Here is a 19,548-nt window from a genome sequence, read left to right as displayed (position 1 = left end):
AAGTATGAAACATGACTTTATTTTCAGTGTAAAGGACATTGTGTTCACTAATACATAAATGCCATCTACATATAGAATACAAACTACATACATCATGATACACAACATCATGCATGCACTTTGATAACATTCATATATTACAACAATTAGTAATATGAATCTAAATGTTTGCATTATATCTTCTGCAATAAACTAGATGTTTTCAGTCATTCAATCAGCATTGTTCTGTTTTTCACTAAATCAAATAGTCTGAGGACATACTGATTTTGTCAATTAAAACCTAAATGTAAATAAAACAAATAGCAAATGTCGATAAACAACAGAACAGACCTTACTTCATGTGTTGACAACATATTGCATGCATTCTGTCCATTAGATTCAAAAAAATAAAATAAAAGATTGTTCTGGCACTGTGAACAAAATAAGTATGACCTTATATGGCCAACCTAGTTAGAGTTTATCTATATTGCACCCTTCCCCCAAAATGTCCCCTTCAGTTATGTGGCAAAAAGACCCATAAGGTAAGAATACAATGCATGAAATGCATTTTGGACATAAATCATATTGTATCTAGTTCACATAACATTTCACATGAGAACCCATGCAATACTGTATATCATGGGTTTATTTATTAGCACCTATTGTATATTTGGTTATTTTCTACTAAAGGCTGTTTTCTCTGGATACATAATGGAAACAATTTTGCATAGACAGCAGGCAACATGTAATATTGTTACATCTTTTGAACAGACTGTAGTGAGTGAAATACCACTTAGATCGGATATCATCTTACTGTGTTTCTAAGTAGCTAAATATTTACAACAGGATTATAGGTGAATACTAACTTCATTATGTCTTATTATCAGAGTCCAGTCAATCTATCAACTCATTTCCTCTAGTCTGTCTGTACATTGCCTAAATAAAGGTTGGATGAAATAAATAGCCTGAGCAAATACTGTCAGTATTCTTACAAACATTGACATTATCACATACATTTACAATCTCAGGCATCAATGACTTCACAATAAAAAAAACAATTATAAGGCAGAAGAAGGCACAACTTATAACCATCTTTCCTTGTCGGGACTCTCACCATAATAGTGTGTGACTCCCTGGCCATGCTAGTCGTTACCATGCTAGTCTTTAACCGCTCTAACATGCGTTTTATGTGCTTAGGTTCTTCTCAGTGACAGTGGGGAAACTACTATCTACTTATTGATAGCTCTTTGTCCATTAGAGCTCTTATCTGGTCCTTGTTTCCAAAACACTATGGTCTTGAATTCTAATACTCTACTGAAGTCTCCTACATAACTGAGTGTTCGGCCTGTCCTGTTCTGCTTGGTACTCTATCTACCAAGACTGATAGTTCCACTCAGTAGTGTTCCACCAGCTTGTTCCAGCCTTGACGACTCGACTTCTTCAATGGACAGCTGGTCAAGACAGTTTTGTGCTATGTGCCAGTTCTCCACGGTGAGGCAACAGACATACCAGCTCACTATTTGCCAGGCTGTGCCACCTTGCCTGGTCGGAGCCAATCTCTCCAGGGGGACTGGGGCTTCTCTTGCCCAGCTTCAGAAGTCCAGGAGGCAGGGGAGGAGGAGGGCCGGTGGGGCCTGGTGGAGGAAGCTGTGCTGGGTCTCCTCCAGAAGGACATGGGGTTGGAGGCAGGTTTCCTTTGGACCTGCTCCGACTGCTGCTGGGTCCTCAGCTGCTGGTTGATGATGGTCTGAATGTCGTCCTGAAGAAAATAAATAAAAACATTACACCTCTGTTGATAATGAGCCTCATTAGACTTCACATCCATTTTAAATGCAAGAGCTGGATATAACAAGAGCTTAAATACACTTCAAGAGCTTAATTACAGTTCAAATACCATGATGTTGAAATTGTAGGAACGTTTCAAATCATCTCTATTGAACTGGTCAGTTACAGTGAATGTTGCCATGTCTTCATATGACCAATAGAGGGAGGTAGTCACCCAGCAGATGGCCTCGCACTAGCACCATGACTCAGCAGTAGACTAGAGTAGCAGAAAGATTCTTCTAGCCTTGGCCACCTGTCAATCTGTTCAGATCCCTTCACTCCAAACTTAGGGGGCTGTTTAAAGGTTACCGTGTCCCTAACCCCAGTGGGGACACTACAGCTAAAGAGCAGTCTCTATGTAATACTAGAATTCTGACTCTGTGACCAAGGATTACGGTACATTTTCACTATTGGAGGTGCCCTAAAGACAGTAGGCTTAATTAAACCAATGTTAATATTTACTCAGAGCTTATGAAAGTGCTCTAATCTGTTACTGGAGTGTGAAAGAGGGGCAGAGGAAGGGAGAGAAATAGAGATAGATAAAGTGAGACACAGAGACAGAAAGAGAGCAAAAGACAGACAGAGAGAGAAGGGGGATGATAGAAACAGAGACAGACAAAGAGACCGTGGAGACCCACCTGCCAAGCCTCTAGTTCCTGAGACAGCTCCAGCTTGCGTTGGATAGCCTCCAGCAGCTGGTTGTTCAGACACATCATGTCGTTCTTACTCCTCACCAGCTCCGCCTCCATCAGGTTCTTCCTGACATGATGAAACAGGGGGTCAAACACATGTTAAGTCACAGTGACATGATCATAGATTCATAGCAAACCAATGTGGAAAGCCCATGGCAATCTTCCAACGACAACTCAGCACAGGAACATATGTTACATTTACAGTACACATAAAATGGCAAGAACTATATCTAAATGAAAACTGTCACTTTATGAATGCTAAATGCTGTTTGAAAATAACATTGAAGGAAATTACAAAGAGTGAAAATTATTAAACGATAAAGGCAGAAAATAACTAAATGATAAAGGCAAAACCACTTACTTAGCTATGGCCTCATCTCTGTCTCTGATGGCCTGTTGGACCACCACTTCTTCATCCTGTCTGTTTCCGAGCCTCAGCCTCAGCTCAGCATTCTCTTCCTGCAGCTGGGAGATCTAAAAGAGGGGAGAGGTCAGAGAGGAAATAGTGAACTGAAACCCTGGTCTGAGTCCAATACTAGCAACGCCAATGTATTGGGTTCAACTTCTGCTGTATCAAGAACTCATAACCAACATGACCACAAGGTAGAGCACAAACCCCACACACTAAGATGAGCCAACGTAACCACGACTGATGCTGAGTATTCTGTTTCTGTGGTGCTTAGTTATGTACACTGTCAAATTAGGTTAAAATTACATTAGAGGGCATTGTTTCTAGCCTGGGGTGTTCTATTGACCTGCTACTCTATGAGTGACAGGATCGGTGGGTGTTGTGTTATAAAACAGTAGCTCATGGTATTTACTGGAAATTCAGAGCTGTAACCTGACTATCACTGTACTGAAAAACCACTCTCACTCTCTCTCCAGCCCAGCAACACAGAAACTCATTTTATTGTGTCTAAATCTAAATCTCCATGGAACGCAGGCCTGACTGACACCTGATCTCTGTGTTAATGTCTGTCTCCTAGGGGATGAATCCAGCCTTTGTTGTCAGGGCCGGCTATTCATGTGGGAACCCGGACACAGTACTGAGGACTCAGGTAACTGAACAATGAGGTCTCTTACAGTCAGCTCAGCCCAGCACACAAGGTGCAAGGTGATTTAGTATTATCTATGTATCAGTGTTGACCTTGCTCCTTTACCTGTTGTCCATCTAATATTCAGGTCGGTTCTCCAGTAGACGATGTTCCTTTTCATGTTCTGTTAGTGCTTCTCGTTTCATCCTTTGGTTAAATTCCAGTTTTGTCTGATAGCATCATGATTTCACCAGTCTAGTTTCCCCTTTTCTCTCTATGACCAGTGTAGGTACTAAAACTAGGGGAGAGACTGCATTGTTTTGACAGGCACTTTCCCGGGAAGGTGGGTTTCCCAGTGGGAATAATAGACTGTGCCTGCTGTGATCTATGAAGCATTCAACATTACCAACCTGTCCTCTCCCAGATCCCCGCCACAGGCTCCTAACAACAACGCCTCAACAGAGATCCAAACCAAAAACCACAGCACTGACATAACTCCAAATTCATCTGTCGTTACACAAAAGCACCTTACAGGTAAGGTAGACTGTTTTTTCTTTCTTTCTCCCAACAGAGCATACAGTATATTATCTATGGGGGAATTGAATAAAGGCTTTGGATTTAGGCCAGAAAGTCTATTCCTTTGCTGTGTTTTTTTGTTCTTCATTATTACTTTAGTGCCTTGTTGCATACAGGATGCATTTTTTTGTTGTTGAATATTTGTATTCTGTACATTTGTATTCTTCTTTTCACGCTGTCATTTAGGTCATTATTGTGGAGTCACTACAATGTTGTTGATCCATCCATATGGATAATTTTGTGTAGATCGACAACAAAAAAATCACAATTAAATCTATTTCAATGCCACTTTGTCATGCAGCAAAATGTGAAACAATCCAAGGGGGGTGAATACGTATAATACCTACTGCAGCTAACCTTTCGTCTTTTTCAACAAAGGTTCACAATAACTATACATAGTTTCCACAATTACATTAGCTTGTACTCTCATCATAAGGCTTCCCTGAAACGCTAACAAATTCCCCCCCCTAGTAAGGTCCTTCAAAATCTCACGGTTTTCCTTTACCGTAGCATTGTGCATGGTGACTTGTTGTTTTTGCTGCTCATTTAACGGCATATCGATTCGTGTGTCCCCCAATTCATTGAGGGTGATCCCCCCCCCAATAAATGCACTGTAATTTAAGCTTTTAAATTGTAAAGTTCTCTCTGCCTCATGCAAAAATTAATGGATTTGAATGGATGGGGATGGTAGGCACAGATCGACAAACGCTTGTAACGCAGTTTTAGCACATTTTGGGATTTTAAGCATGAAAACCTTTTGACAACAGCTTTATTTATTTATTTGATTAAAAAAAGCTACCTTGCCTACCCTGTCTGCACATCACTGGCCTATTGTTAGAGTTAGTTAGCTTTCCCTGGTTGGTGGCTTGGTTTCCCGGGTTGACTCCTCACCTGAGGGATATGGGTGTGGTTGGCCAGTGCCTGAGCCACACCATGTAACTGGAGCAGCATGGCCTGTAGGTCTCCTTCCTCCTGACCTATAAACTCTGATCTCTCTGGAGTCTTCACTACCTGGATCAGGGGTCGCAGCAGCTCCAGGATAGACAGAACCTCCTGGGTCATCTATTGGAGAGAGAGAGCAGAAAGAACAGAGAAAGAGAGAGAGATGAGATTAAATCAAATTGTATTGGATAGTGTTTATAACAAAAACATTTGAACACAGGTAAACCTAAATCCTGCCACATATAACAAGCAGTAGCACTGTGGTAAAAAAACTCATTGGAAAGACACTAACACTAATAACACTATGATTATGGTGTGTTAGGTCAATGAGTTCTGTATTATTTTAACACTACAGTGTGTGAATGTGTAGCTCAACCTACATTATGACTACTCGTTTCCTCAGGTTTCAAAAGTGTCAAACTCATTACTGAGGAAGAAAGGCAAAATAACAATAAAAGTGGGTTAACGTTATTAAAAAGTTGGTGATCCCATTTTCTTGAACTTGACACTTCCTAGGCCTAGATGACATCAGAGGAAGGAACTTTGTAGAGTGCTGTGTTCGTTATTTATAGCTCTCAATGATTGAGTTTTATACCTCATCTCACTACCTTAAGTCTTTCCCTAGAGCATTTAAGAGTCAAAGATCACTGTTTTTTTCTTTGAGACTACCATAGGTAAAACCACGTTAACACAAAACCTGACTGAATGTGTGTGCTCTCTGACATTTAGAGGTAGAAAGATCCATCTAGCTTAGGTGATTCAACCAAGCAGGAAATGTAGGCTAGCGAATGACTCATGGGTGCACTAAAAGATAACAGTTTCCAGGTATGGAAGAAAACAAAGCAAAATAATGACAGAATCAGACAGTCAAAATGTATGTCTCTTTATTTCTCACCTTTTATGCTTGGTTTCAAGCATTCATTATCACTATGTTTTCTACAAATTGTAGGAGCTGTAATGCATTCACACCTCAGTAGCTAATGGCAAAGCTCTCGCAAATAATGTTCCCCTTGTTGTTTCTTTCTCTTTGAAGTCAGGACACACAAGTTAAGAAGTGTTCCTTTACAGAGGTACCATCACCAATAACATACCTAGAACGTTCTGTTGCTATGTATCATTCTTCCATTACAGTGTCATGGGAATATTTGAGCTCCATGTTTAACATATTTGGAGTTTCTGTAATACACATCATTGCCAGTGTTCAATTTCTGACACTCAAAGTGTCAGACTTGATGCTGAATGTTATGGATTATTCTCATATCTGTAGATAGTGATTGACGCCAGACTGGAGGGCAGAGGAAAAACTGATTATTCACGGTTTTATTGTATTGATGACATTCTATGGACACTATGTGATTCTGTAGAAGCTGACAAAGTCACTGCCTTTTTGCTTTAACTTCCTACAAGGCTAATGTTTACAGAACATTTGGTGCTGTGTGATTAGGATATAAAAGGGCCTGTCTCCAAGAGGCCAGTTATTTTCTCTGCTTCTGTGCTGGGTGGTGTCTCCCTGTTGCAACTTGTAATAAACCAGAAAAGACTGCTCTCCTTTTTGTTCACCTGGAAATGTCTATTACATACAGGCAGTGGACTTTGATTGCATGGTTGTGTATCTCTCTGTATCTTTCTAACACCTCATACTTTATATACTCTTAGAAAAAAAGGGTTCTATATGGAACCTAAAAGTGTTCTACCTGATATACAGTACCAGTCAAAAGTGTGGACACACCTATTCAAGGGGTTTTCTTTATTTTTACTATTTTCTACATTGTAGAATAATAGTGAAGACATCAAAACTATGAAATAACACATATGGAATCACGTAGTAACAAACAAAAAAAAGTGTTAAACAAATCAAATATATATATATATATATATATATTATATGAGATTCTTCAAAGTAGTCACCCTTTGCCTTGATGACAGCTTTGCACACTCTTGGCATTCTCTCAACCAGCTTCATGCGGAATGCTTTTCCAACTGTCTTGAAGGAGATCCCACATATGCTGAGCACTTGTTGGCTGCTTTTCCTTCACTCTGCAGTCCAACTCATCCCAAACCATCTCAATCGGGTTAAGGTCGGGTGATTGGGGAGGCAAGGTCATCGGATGCAGCTCTCAATAACTCTTCTTCTTGGTCAAATAGCCCTTACACAGCCTGGGGGAAAAAAAATGATAGTCCCACTAAGTACAAACCAGATGGGATGGTGTATCGCTGCAGAATGCTGTGGTAGCCCTGCTGGTTAAGTGTGCCTTGAATTTTAAATAAATCACTGACAGTGTTACCAGCAAAGCACCCCCACACCTCCTCCATGCGTCATGGTGGGAAGCATGCGGAAGCACATACGGAGATCATCCGTTCACCTACTCTGCGTCTCAAAGACACAGCGGTTGGAACCAAACATCTCAAATTTGGACTCATCAGACCAAAGGACAGATTTCCTCTGGTCTAATGTCCATTACTCAGGTGTTTTGCCCCAAGCAAAACACCTGAGTTTTTTCTTCTTATTGGTGTCCTTTAGTGGTTTATTTGCAGCAATTCGACCATGAAGGCCTGATTCACACAGTCTCCTCTGAACAGTTGATGTTGAGATGTGTCTGTTACTTGAACTGTAAAGCCTTTATTTGGGCTGCAATCTGAGGTGCAGTTAACTTTAATGAACGTATCCTCTACAGCAGAGGTAATTCTTTGGTCTTCCTTTCCTGTGGCAGTCCTCATGAGAGCCAGTTTCATCATAGTGCATGATGGTTTTTGCCATAATATGGACTTGGACTTTTATCAAATAGGGCTATCTTCTGTATATCACCTTTACCATGTCACAACACAACTGATAGGCTCAAACGCATTAAGAAGGAAAGAAATTCCACAAATGTACTTTTAACAAGGCACACCTGTTAATTGAAATGCATTTCAGATGACTACCTCATGAAGCTGGTTGAAAGAATACCAAGAGAGTGCAAAGCTGTCACCAAGGCAAAGGGTGGCTACTTTGAAGAATCTCAAATATAAAATATATTTTGATTTGTTTAACACTTTTTTTGTTACTTCATAATGCCATATGTGTTATTTAATAGTTTATGTCTTCACTATTATTCTACAATGTAGAAAAATAGTACAAAAAAAAAAAACTGGAATGAGTAGGTGTGTTCAAACTTTTGACTGGTACTGTATGTACTAAGACTATGTATGTATCAAGGGTATTAACCCAGGATATGTGCGCTAACCTTTTGTCTCTTATTTCTGAAGAACTCTTTTAGGTTCTAGATAGCACCGTTTTTTCTAAGAGTATAAAGATAGAGATCATAACAATCTTGGCCACTAACTCTGACCATGATGTATGTACCAACAGTATTAACCCAGGATAAGTGTGCTAACCCTTGCCTTTGTCCTGGGTTCCCTGTCTCTTATGTCCCATGTCTTCTAATTTCTATAGTGTTACCTGTTCTCTGTCATGGCCCAGGCCCATGGTGTCTAGACTGGTCTCCAGCTCAGACAGTAGGGATGTGTTTCCATGGTTACTCCTGTCCTGCAGGTAGACCTCCTCCTGCAGCTCCTCCACCTGGACCTGAAGCTGCTGGGAACGCCCCCTCGCCGCCGCAGCCTCCTGCCATGCCTCCGCCAGCTACACACAGAGAGAGGGGCACACACACACAAAAACATAGAGATAAACGCACACAAAGAGAGATACATAAGGTCTGGTCAACGTCATCTAAAATCAACCACATTATGCAAACATATTGAGATTCAGACCCCATCAGTTTGACTATTGAAAAGCAGATGTAGCTCTAGAGACACACAAGTATACATAACATGCCAATGTCATCCATAAATCACATATTACACAATATGTGCACTATATCAACATACAGTGCTATTGGAAAAGCTATGTAAAAAATGTAAACTGCCATTCAACCACTGTGAAATCCTAACATGCTAGATTCCAGCCTGGTGCAGAAACTCCACTACGGCACGTGTGGAATCCAGCCTTACAAGTTGAAATGACATGTGACAATGGGAGGGATGAGTCTATTTTAAAGCAAAACCTTCCATAGATCAGGGGTTCCCAAACTTTTTATTCTGCACGCATGCACCACATCTCTTTCTATGGGCAAAAGCACTGTTCATGACACAAACTGTTCACACCCCTCTGGTCAGTGGAGAGAATTTTGCAGGTTTAAAATGTATTTTGTCATGGGGTGCAAAGAAAATGTTGCAGTTTTAAAGCAAATTTTCTTGCAATTCTATACATTTTTATATCTGTTATGCGTATTCATGTGATATTTGAGTGACAACAAAATACAGCAATATCTATGGGCTAAAAAAGCGAGTGGAAATTACGCTGCTATTAAACCCCAATTACCACAGTGTATCCCAGGGTCACTTAGGCAACTTTGCGCTATTGACGTGATATTAATGAGTAAACAAGGAGAAAGATAACAAAACTAAAAATTGTGTATGTTTACCTGTTGGCTCTGCTGCTGGTTGTGTTGGTCCTGTAGAGCTAAGCGTGTGTGTAGGGAGGCCAGTCTGTCGCGTAGGTCTGCGTTCTCCTGACACACACTCTCCAGCTGCTCCTCTAGAGCCTGCTCCTTCTGGGACAGACGCACCACCTGGACACACACAAGGGGTGAGATAAAGTAAGTGTGTGTGTGTGTGTGTGTGTGTGTGTGTGTGTGTGTGTGTGTGTGTGTGTGTGTGTGTGTGTGTGTGTGTGTGTGTGTGTGTGTGTGTGTGTGTGTGTGTGTGTGTGTGTGTGTGTGTTTAACAATCCTTGTGGGTATCAGTCCTTACAAGGTTAGTAAAACATGCTGCCAGTTGCCAAGAGGAGAAACGCTATTTTAGGTTTACGGATTAGGTTTAAAGGTTAGGTTTACAAATAGGATTAGAATTAAGGTTAGGGTTAGGTATTGTTTTAGGGTTTGTGGTTAAGGTTAGGCTTAGGGTTAAGGTTAGGTTAAGAGTTCAAGTTAGGGTTAAGGGGTTAAAGAAAATAGGATTTTGGATGGGAATAGATTATTTGGTCCCCACAAGGATAGCAATACAAAACTGTGTGTGTGTGCATAGCCTACCTGCTCCCTCATGGCACTAAGCAGCTCCTCCTCCTGTGGTCTGTTGTGTTTGCCTTTCTGTTGAAGCTCCTGTTTCAGGGTCTGCAGCTCACTGGTCATCGCCCTCTCCACCTCCATTGCCTAGACCGCAACACAGACAGACACCAAGAACAGGAGAGAGGTATTAGATGTACATACAGAGAAACAGGGCAGACAAGAGAAAAGGGCACCAGGTTCAGGAGACGAAAATATCTGAGACTAAGTTACTAGATATTAGATCCAGAGATAAATATCTAAAATAGGTATATAGGTAAATAGGTATAGATATATGAGGAAGTGTAATATAAAATCATAGATATTAAATAAGTGAATCTGTATTATTGGTTGCTGTGAGCTATGCTGTAAATGGAAAACTAAGATCACATACTACAGTCAGAGGAATGGTTCTTGCCTCCAGCACATGTGCTTATGTTTTCGTCATAACAAAACAACTCAAAACTTCTCTCCGTGGGACAGTTGTTCCATTAACTACAAGATGGCACAGTAAGCAATTATTGACATATGCCTAAACTCTTAGGGGGAAAAAGTGTTATCTAGAACCTAAAAGGGTTACGGTTAGAGTCTTTTGCTGTCCCCATAGGATAACCCTTTGAAGAAACCTTTTTGGTTCCAGGTAGAACCCATTGCACAGAGGGTTCTACAGGAATCCAAAAGAGCTCTACCTGAAACCAAAAAATGGTTTGCCTATTGGAACAGCCGAAGAACCCTTTCGGATCCCTTTTTTCTAAGAGTTTACCGAAACTTTTGAGGAAAGTTTTTTCCCTTACTAAAAAGGTTATATGCCATAGGTTCCAATGTAGAACTCATTGGAACAAAACAAAAACATTTCCAAATACAAAAGTGAGAGAGACAGGAATGTATTGGCACTGTGCCAGTTCTTTGGCCCCCTAACCCCTACCCCCAAACACACACACACCCCTGGCCCCCCTGACTCAGCAGTATGGCAGGCCCATGTCAGCTCCCATCACACACACAGACGCACACACAATACAGGATGAAAGGGCCACAGCAGATGGAGCAACTGGGGAATCTTGGTCTTGGCAGTGACATCCCCATGCCACGTTAGGCACAGAACATTGGGGATGTTACTGGGGGTGGGGTGCATGGAGGCTGGGGTAGTTGAATGACCATTGACAGACAGAAACAAAAACAGAGGGCATGTAGCCACACACTGTAGGGGGAGTGGCAAGGATGCACGTTTGCATCAATCTACCCCAGAGTCCCGTCCATGGCTTATCTTGGCCCGACTATGGAAAATGGAGTGAGCGGTCCATTAGGAATCCACAGAGAGACACTCCACTTGTTAGGGACACAAAATCAAATAAAACAACCCCCCCAGCTCCAAGACTACATTATGATGCACATAGCAGCTGACCTCTACCGCAGTAGTAGAACCCAAGGGTCTTCTCAGAGTGGTGGGACAAAGTATAGCATTCCCCTGGGGTGGGAGGGGTCATAGATAGCAGTAGCACAAACATCATATGATGAACCCTCTCCAATGATGGATCTTCCTAGAGCTTCCCTCTCTAAGTGGTGTGACGCTGTCTGAGTCAAAGGTCAAACAAGGGTGTCTAATTCTACATAAACATAAAATCAGGAGTGAGGGATATAACAGGTGTCATCACCATGGAAATCATCATGTTGGTTGGTGTCTAAATCTAAAGTTGAAAACCTTAGCTAAACCCTTAGTGGTTGAATGTATTTTTCACCTGTAGAATGGTATTTTTCACTTCCTTGTTTGAGACATGTGCACTGGTTTCTTTCCTTATGCTGGAAAAATGAATGACTTCCTTGAAGGCCTTTTCCTGTAACTTAGATTGGACAATAATGTCATTTCTGAAAAGGTACTACCAAACAGAGAGATAGGCTACACATTTAATCAACCAAGAGTTGTTCTCAATTCCAGCTTATGAAACTGTAAACGTTCTCCCTTTAGAGTAACACATCCCTTCACTAATAATATGTCTACATCATGTTATTTCAATGCAAGTGTTTGACTTGAGCTTTCACAGAAAATATGTATGAATTACACTAGAACTAAAAGAAGTGAATGCTAGACTCTGGGTGAAGCATTGTTCACAGAGGAATAATGATTAGGCATTCTATGGAACAGTGAGGCCAAGATCCATCAATACTTTTCTATCATCTGCATGTTCAAGTTGAAAACTGCTGATGGGATAGAGAATCAAACAATAACAATTACACTGCCAGAGAGTCATAGATTGTCAAAATACTACTCTCACACTCAACTATTTGAATAACATTCATAGATACAGCAAAACCTGATAACGAACCAGTCACTGACTGGCGAAGATCAACATAGTTTTCACACTTCCTTCACAATCAAGTTGAACAGCAACAGTAAGCATTTCTAGTGGTCTTTAGAAATACACTACATGTCCAAACGTATGTGGACACCTGCTTGTCTTACTTCTCATTCCATAATTGGGCATTAATATGGAGTTGGTCCACCCTCCACTCTTCTGGGAAGGCTTTGCACTAGATGTTGGAACATTGCTGCAGGGATTTGCTTCCATTCAGCCACAAGAGCATTAGTGAGGTAGGGCACTGATGTTGGGCGATTAGGCCTGACGCGCAGTCGTGTTCCAATTAATCTCAACGGTGTTCAATGGAGTTGAGGTCAGGGCTCTGTGCAGGCCAGTCAAGTTCTTCTACACCGTTCTCGACAAACCATTTCTGTACGGACCTCGCTTTGTACGGACCTCGCTTTATGGAGCATTGTCATGCTGAAACAGGAAAGGGCCTTCCCTGAACTGTTCCCACAAAGTTGGAAGCACAGAATCGTCTAGAATGTCATTGTATGCTGTAGCCTTAAAATATTCCTTCGCTGGAACTAAGGGGCCTAGCCCGAACCATGAAAAACAACCCCAGAACATTATTCCTTCTCCACCAAACTTTACAGTTGGCATTATGCATTGGGGCAGGTAGAATTCTCCTGGCATCTGCCAAACCCAGATTCAATTTGATGAACTGACTTGTTGGAAAGGTAGGCACCCTATGACGGTGCCATGTTGAAAGTCACTGAGCTCTTCAGTAAGGACATTCTGTTTCCAATGTTTGTCTATGGATATTGCATGGCTGTGTGCTCAATTTTATACACCTGTCAGAAACGGGTGTGGATGAAATAGCCGAAACCACTCATTTGAAGGAGTGTCTACATACTTTTGTATATATAGTGTATGTATTAGCTGAAATGGATATCCGTTTTCCTGGCTGTGTGACCATAGGTCAAGGTGATATATTGGAGTGCTCACACTCCTAGGCTGACTGTCTGGTAACCTCTCTCCCCCAGAATACGGTCATGCTCTGGCTAAGCTCACACACTAGAGTTAGGCCCATCAGACCCTAGTACTATAGAACCACTTCTCCCAAACATACAGTCCCACCCAGACACTGCTGTACACAGACTCTATTGATATCTCTTTTTAGGTTCACTGATTGCATCGTTATATACACCCCCCCCCCCCCCCCTCCCCACTCTCTCTCTCTCTCTCTCTCTCTCACACACACACACTCACCATGCCAGGCAGTGCTGCACACCTGGAGAGAGGGGCACCACCACCGTTCACTACCGCGTCCGGTAAGAAGATGTCAACGAGAAACACTCTTTAAACCTTTCCTCTCCGCAAGAACAGCGTCTGAAGTACTACTCTCTAGCTGTTCTTTTACGTTTACATTTCCAGAGAACTCAGTCACCCACGGTGGAAGCCAGCCAGCAGAAAGAACCCACTTCTCTCCACTTCCTCCTCCTCCAGAACTCAGATTGAGAGATAGCTCCTGTAAATAGACCTTTTCCTGCCCGTTTTGGGGGACTGTGAGTGATAAATAGAAGAGATTTCCTCTACACAGGGTGGAGTGACAATTATGGTTCCTCTATCTGAACTGAAGACTACTGAGGAGTCAAAAGGAGGTTGTTCTTTTTTCCATTGCCTTATGTCTGTGCACTGGACTGGAGTTAGATATTCAACTTCCATGCTTACTACAGCCAGGTGGTTAGTCATGTGTTTCATTAACTGTAAGTTTACGTCACGATCATAACATTTGGCAATACAAAACAACACCCTTGTTGTAAGTTTGTAGAGCACTAGTCTAGCGGCCCACTCAAGGTTGCTAGCCTAGTACACAAGAGACTGTTACTTTAGCCAATAAGCTCAACTGTACCTACAAAACTGATAAGAGACTGTAAAATACCTTATTAATCGCAATGGCAAGCTTCCAGTCTTATGTACAGCATTTATAGGGATAACCCAGGACCTCACCAGTACAAACAGGTGTCATAGTGTTAATATTAAGTATCATTGTGGATATAGTTCTAATAAAGTAAACATGAGGCACATTGAAGCATGGACATGACTGCATACTGAGTACAGGACATTGACAGCTGTGGTTTTCCCATCACGTGGTCTAGGGGTTTTCTACATGTCATAGCCACATGGCTCAGTATATAATTAACTCACCCACTTATTCCAGCGATGATTGATACAATTCAAAGACCAATTCCAGATATGAGCCTTTTTCAACCTTCCACTGATGTCTCCCTGCTTTGAAGACTTATCGAGTCTCAAAACAAATTATTTCAGTTCCTACTCCATATTCTTCTTTACAAAATGTTGGCATCCATTCCTATAGCCCCCCAGCTGGATGTTTTGCCTTTAGGCAAAGTACCTTAATGACTTATTAATGTAATAACAACCTGACCTGAACTGATCCTGAACTGCTGAGGTGGGTTCTCTTAATCTCTGGTTAATCTAGATTTTTATCTACATATTAATGCTTATATGTACTGTCTGTGTATTACTTACTAGCTACTATTATTATGTATTACCTAATATCTGTGGCCTTGCTTTATACAGCGTTGGTCTTTGTACATTACATTTATTTTCAGTAGGTAGATTGGGTAACACCCCACCTTATCTGATGTTGGCTCTAACCCCAGGCATAGCTTGAGTGGTTAGGTTACAATGGCTATATTTTCTTTACTTCTGCCTTAATAGAGAAATATTTTAATGTGTCACTTTATATGGTCAAAATTTAAAAAAAGGGTTTTATGTACGTCATTCCTAAAAAGGCTAGCGTCAAAACATTAGCCTTCCTTGCCGGGCTTATTGCTAGTGAATTAAGTTTAGTTTTCTTCCATTTGGTGCTTAATGAACATGGCCCAGGTGTGAAGGGGTGGTATGTACTCACTGTGCTGAGCTGTTCTCTGAGGCACTGGGTGTGTTCTGCGTGTTCCTCCTGGGCCCTGGTCTTGTCCCTGTCTGCGTCGGTCAGGGCCTGGGTCAGCCTGTCCACCTGGCCACTCAGATCCCTCACGTCTTTCTCCAGGTCCACAACCTGGCTCACCCACCCAGACTGGCACCCCTCCAGCTTCACCTGCAGATCGTGCCTGCCCTGTTCCAGCTCCTGTGGGCAAAACATAACAGACACAATTAATGCGTGCCAATGGGGGTCTCTTTGGTCTGTGATTAAGAGACTGGTACCATTGCTCGATCATTTTAATCCATGAAATGAATAAATTAGAAAATCTAAGAGTATTTGTGCAGTAGCTGTTACTGTGTACTTATTGAAGCTAGGTGATGCATACTTGGTATTTCACCAGTCTAGTACACCCCTGCTATCTTTTTATTGTATCTATAAACTCTTTAGAGCACATAGCATCAAAGTCCAGACATGGTAGATTAGACTATGACATAACCACAGGCCTGTATTATACTTCATGTAAGGTAATAGAAACTATCATTATTTCATAATAGTACACCAATAAAACAGCTTGGCAACTGGCTTATATCAATATCCATGTTCTTGCGCCTCCGAGGCCTAGACAGCCCTACATTAAATCTATCCATCCACACAGACAGCAGTAAAATGGTCTCTGAAACATCTGTCTCCTGTGGATCCATCCCTGGCTGCTACAGACACTTATTGGATCTACATGTAGAAGAGCTACAGCCATCTCTGGGAAGCTTATTCAATTCCATACAGCGTAGCAGTAAGAGAAACAGTGTAAATCTGAGAGACTGGGTGGTAACCGCAAGCAACTACATTACATAATGATGGCCAGTTAATTTCAATGCTGAACTGGGGAAATATTCCTGAAGACGAGAGTAATGGTCTAACATACTTATATGGCTCTTCTTTTTGTGGCCAATATTCGACACTGAGCAAGCCAGGGATACTTATAGACTGTATCTGGAGAGGATTCACATACCCGACTGGGCATATTATGCTTAATGTTTTTGCTACATATTCAGACCTTGTGAGGGTGAAAGGGATACGAACTGCAGATGCTGCATGTGCCATCCCTCAGAGCTTAAAGATAAACACCCTCACACATTGGGCCTACACAAGTATTTAGGCTTGCCATGTGCACATTGCTGTGCTTATAATGTGAAGAAGTAGCCTAATAGTTTATCAACATTTTAAGCTAAACGTTATGATCTGTTGCGTCAGTCACGTTGCGTAAAAAACATTTTTTTGATGCTACTGGTTGTACAACAGTCCCAGACTATGTTTGGAAAATGTATTTCTTGCACAGAATAGGTCAACCTTTGTACTATGGTGATAGTAGATTGACATAGGCTAGTGCTTTTGCTGTTCGTTAGGCCTACTCATCTTGTTGGCTGACGAAAAGTAAATGTGGACAGTTCTTCCAATATCTTCAATATGCACCTCAGAATTGGATAAGGACATGCACCTTTACTTGTAGCCTGTGAGAAAGAACCGATCACGTGACATATTTTCTATTCTGTACAGGCTTCCTTCTGTTCCCTCTGTCAATTAGGTTGGTATTGTGGAGTAATTACAATGTTGATCCTCAGTTTTCTCCTATCAGAGCCATTAAACTCTGTAACTGTTTTAAAGTCACCATTGGCCTTATGGTAAAATCCCTGAGCGGTTTTCTTCCTCTCCAACAACTGAGTTAGGAAGGAGGCCTGTATCTTTGTAGTGACTGGGTATATTGATACACCATCCAAAGTGTAATTAACAACTTCACCATGCTCAAAGGGATATTCAATGTCTGCTTTTTTTCCCATTACACATATACCAATAGGTGCCCTTCTTTGCGAGTCATTGGAAAACCTCCCTGGCCTTTGTGATAGAATTTGTGTTTGAAATTCACTGCTCGACTGAGGGACATTACATATAATTGTATGTGTGGGATACAGAGATGAGGTAGTCATTCAAAAATCATAAAACACTATTAATTAAACACTATTATTGCACACATAGTGAGTCCCTGCAATTCATTATGTGACTTGTTAAGCACATTTTTACTCCTTAACTTAAAGTATTTAGGCTTGCCATAACAAAGATATTGAATAGTTATTGCCTCATTATAGTTACATTTCAGCTTTTCATTAAATGTGTAAATAATTCCACTTTGGTATTATGAGGTATTGTGTATAGGCCAGTGACCAAATGATCAATTTAACCCATTATAAATTCAGGCGCTAATGCAACAAAATGTGGAAAAAGTCAAGGGTGTGAATATTTTCTGAAGGCACTGTATATACTTTCCTCTCATGGTGGGTGCCATTTACTGAATATATCTCTGTGCTGTTCTAATGAGATGTCCATATTAATTGGCAAACCTGTGAGGGAAAGGGAGGGGAGCGGGTTCGTGGAACTCAGGCTTATCACAAAAACACAAAAGAGCTTTTCAGAGAGCAGAGAAAGAGTGCATTGTGTGTAATAAAATTGGTCTTTGTTTTCCGAGGAAGCTCAGACTCAGTACATTCTTATGACATCTCCTTTGAAGAGGGAAGAGCTAGCCTCCTTAGATCATGATCATATGGTGGTAGCCAACTAAGAATACTAGATCCATCCATCCACCTATGATATCTTAGTGAATATTATCAAAGGTGAACCTGAAGTATGGTATTTTGGGTAAAATTGTGCTGCTTTTTAATGTACTATTTATACAGTATATTCTATTATAAAGACTTGCATGATGTAAAGACTTGTTTGTTGTTATTTCCCTTGTTTGATATGCCAACACCTAGCAAATAAAATAAAATAGTATTGGTCATGCACACGTTTTGCAGATGTAATTGCAGGTGCAGCTAAATGCACCGTATATCAATGGCTGTTAACATAGTCAAAACATTGGTTGATACTGTGACTTGCTCTGTCTGGAATGATTATCAGCATGCCAGAGTAAAATCCAGTATCCTACTTAACTATAATGTTAGAATTCTCTCAGTTATTAAGTTAATTGTCACACATTTGCTGATGCTTAGTCAGCATAGAAATGTAAAGAAAATTAGAAAAGCCTACCCTAAATAAATAACAATTATAAACTCTTTCGAAAGAATCTTGAACATTATTTGACTCATTGACTCATTGCGTAGGCCTACTTCTCAAGATCCAAATTAGATGCGCTTGTGAATCATGTTATAATTTATATGAAGATAGGAACAAGCGCGCATATGACACATTCACAAACTTCATCATAATCGTACAACACAATAGGTTTCTTTGGACTCTTCTCTCTTACCTCAAGTTTGTCTGCATACTGTTCATGAAGTTTGTCGCTCTGATCCTTCAACTGACGATTTTCCAAAAGCAATGTATTTCCCAGCTGGGCCGCCAAAATTACGTCTTTCTCCTTTTGTTTCAAAGCAGCTAAAAGTTCATTGGGGTCTTGATAATCAGATATTTCTAACGCATCATAATCAAAATAAAAATCATCCTCCAATTCCACTTCCATCTTCTTCGGTTTGAAACTCCATTTACCAAGTCGATCCATAGCTCCTGATTTTATGGAAATAGCCTAATAATACTATTTGATATTTATTGTGGCATATTTGTCATTCCGTTTCATTTCAATAACTATTTAGCGGTTGCCTAAGCCCCTGTGTATGCTTTACCACAGCCTATGTGCGAATGAACCTGTAGTTTGACAAGCCGGTCTCTCCAGTATTATGCGAGTGAAAGTAGGCTGGTCCCCAGGGAATCCATAGCATCTTAAACCTGCGCGTCCAACGCAGCGCTGTGCAACAATTGATTTAAAATCAATTACTGACCACTCCAATAAAAATGTGCGAGCTTAACATCTTCATCCAAATAAGAAAATGGTTTATTATTGTCCAATAACTGACTAAATCAGATTCATATTGGCCTAACTGGAAGAGTAGCCTATAGGTTGCAGTCTAAACACTTAAAAAACACCCTTTCCCCTCAGCCCTCAAATTAAGTGGACACTTCTGATGACGTTTCATGACCTCTGACGAGTATACACTTGCAAGGCAAGGAAGAAGGAATGAATTTCGCCTTACTTCTTCCTGCTTCCAACCAAACTTCTTACAAGTTTTGTTAAATCCAGGTATATAAAAAGGGATCTCTATTGCTGACAGAGATATTATCATGTCA

The 19,548-nt window shown here is 40.9% G+C and overlaps 1 protein-coding gene across 1 annotated transcript; it reads right to left on the bottom strand.

Annotated features, from left to right (window-relative positions):
- LOC139385967 (BICD family-like cargo adapter 1) lies at nucleotides 1-19,028 on the bottom strand. Its single transcript, XM_071131285.1, has 9 exons — nucleotides 18,674-19,028; nucleotides 15,364-15,579; nucleotides 10,117-10,236; nucleotides 9,511-9,657; nucleotides 8,487-8,669; nucleotides 4,997-5,167; nucleotides 2,857-2,969; nucleotides 2,442-2,562; nucleotides 1-1,738 (listed from the first exon to the last, which is right to left on the bottom strand). Exons 1-9 carry the CDS (start codon nucleotides 18,923-18,925, stop codon nucleotides 1,496-1,498), a joined length of 1,566 nt encoding a protein of 521 aa, XP_070987386.1. The 5' UTR covers nucleotides 18,926-19,028; the 3' UTR covers nucleotides 1-1,495.
- Between the last annotated feature and the right edge of the window lie 520 nt (nucleotides 19,029-19,548).

This window comes from Oncorhynchus clarkii, chromosome 27, assembly GCF_045791955.1.
Source record: "Oncorhynchus clarkii lewisi isolate Uvic-CL-2024 chromosome 27, UVic_Ocla_1.0, whole genome shotgun sequence".
Lineage (NCBI taxonomy): Eukaryota > Metazoa > Chordata > Actinopteri > Salmoniformes > Salmonidae > Oncorhynchus > Oncorhynchus clarkii.
This window is presented reverse-complemented; position numbering and strand designations above follow the sequence as displayed.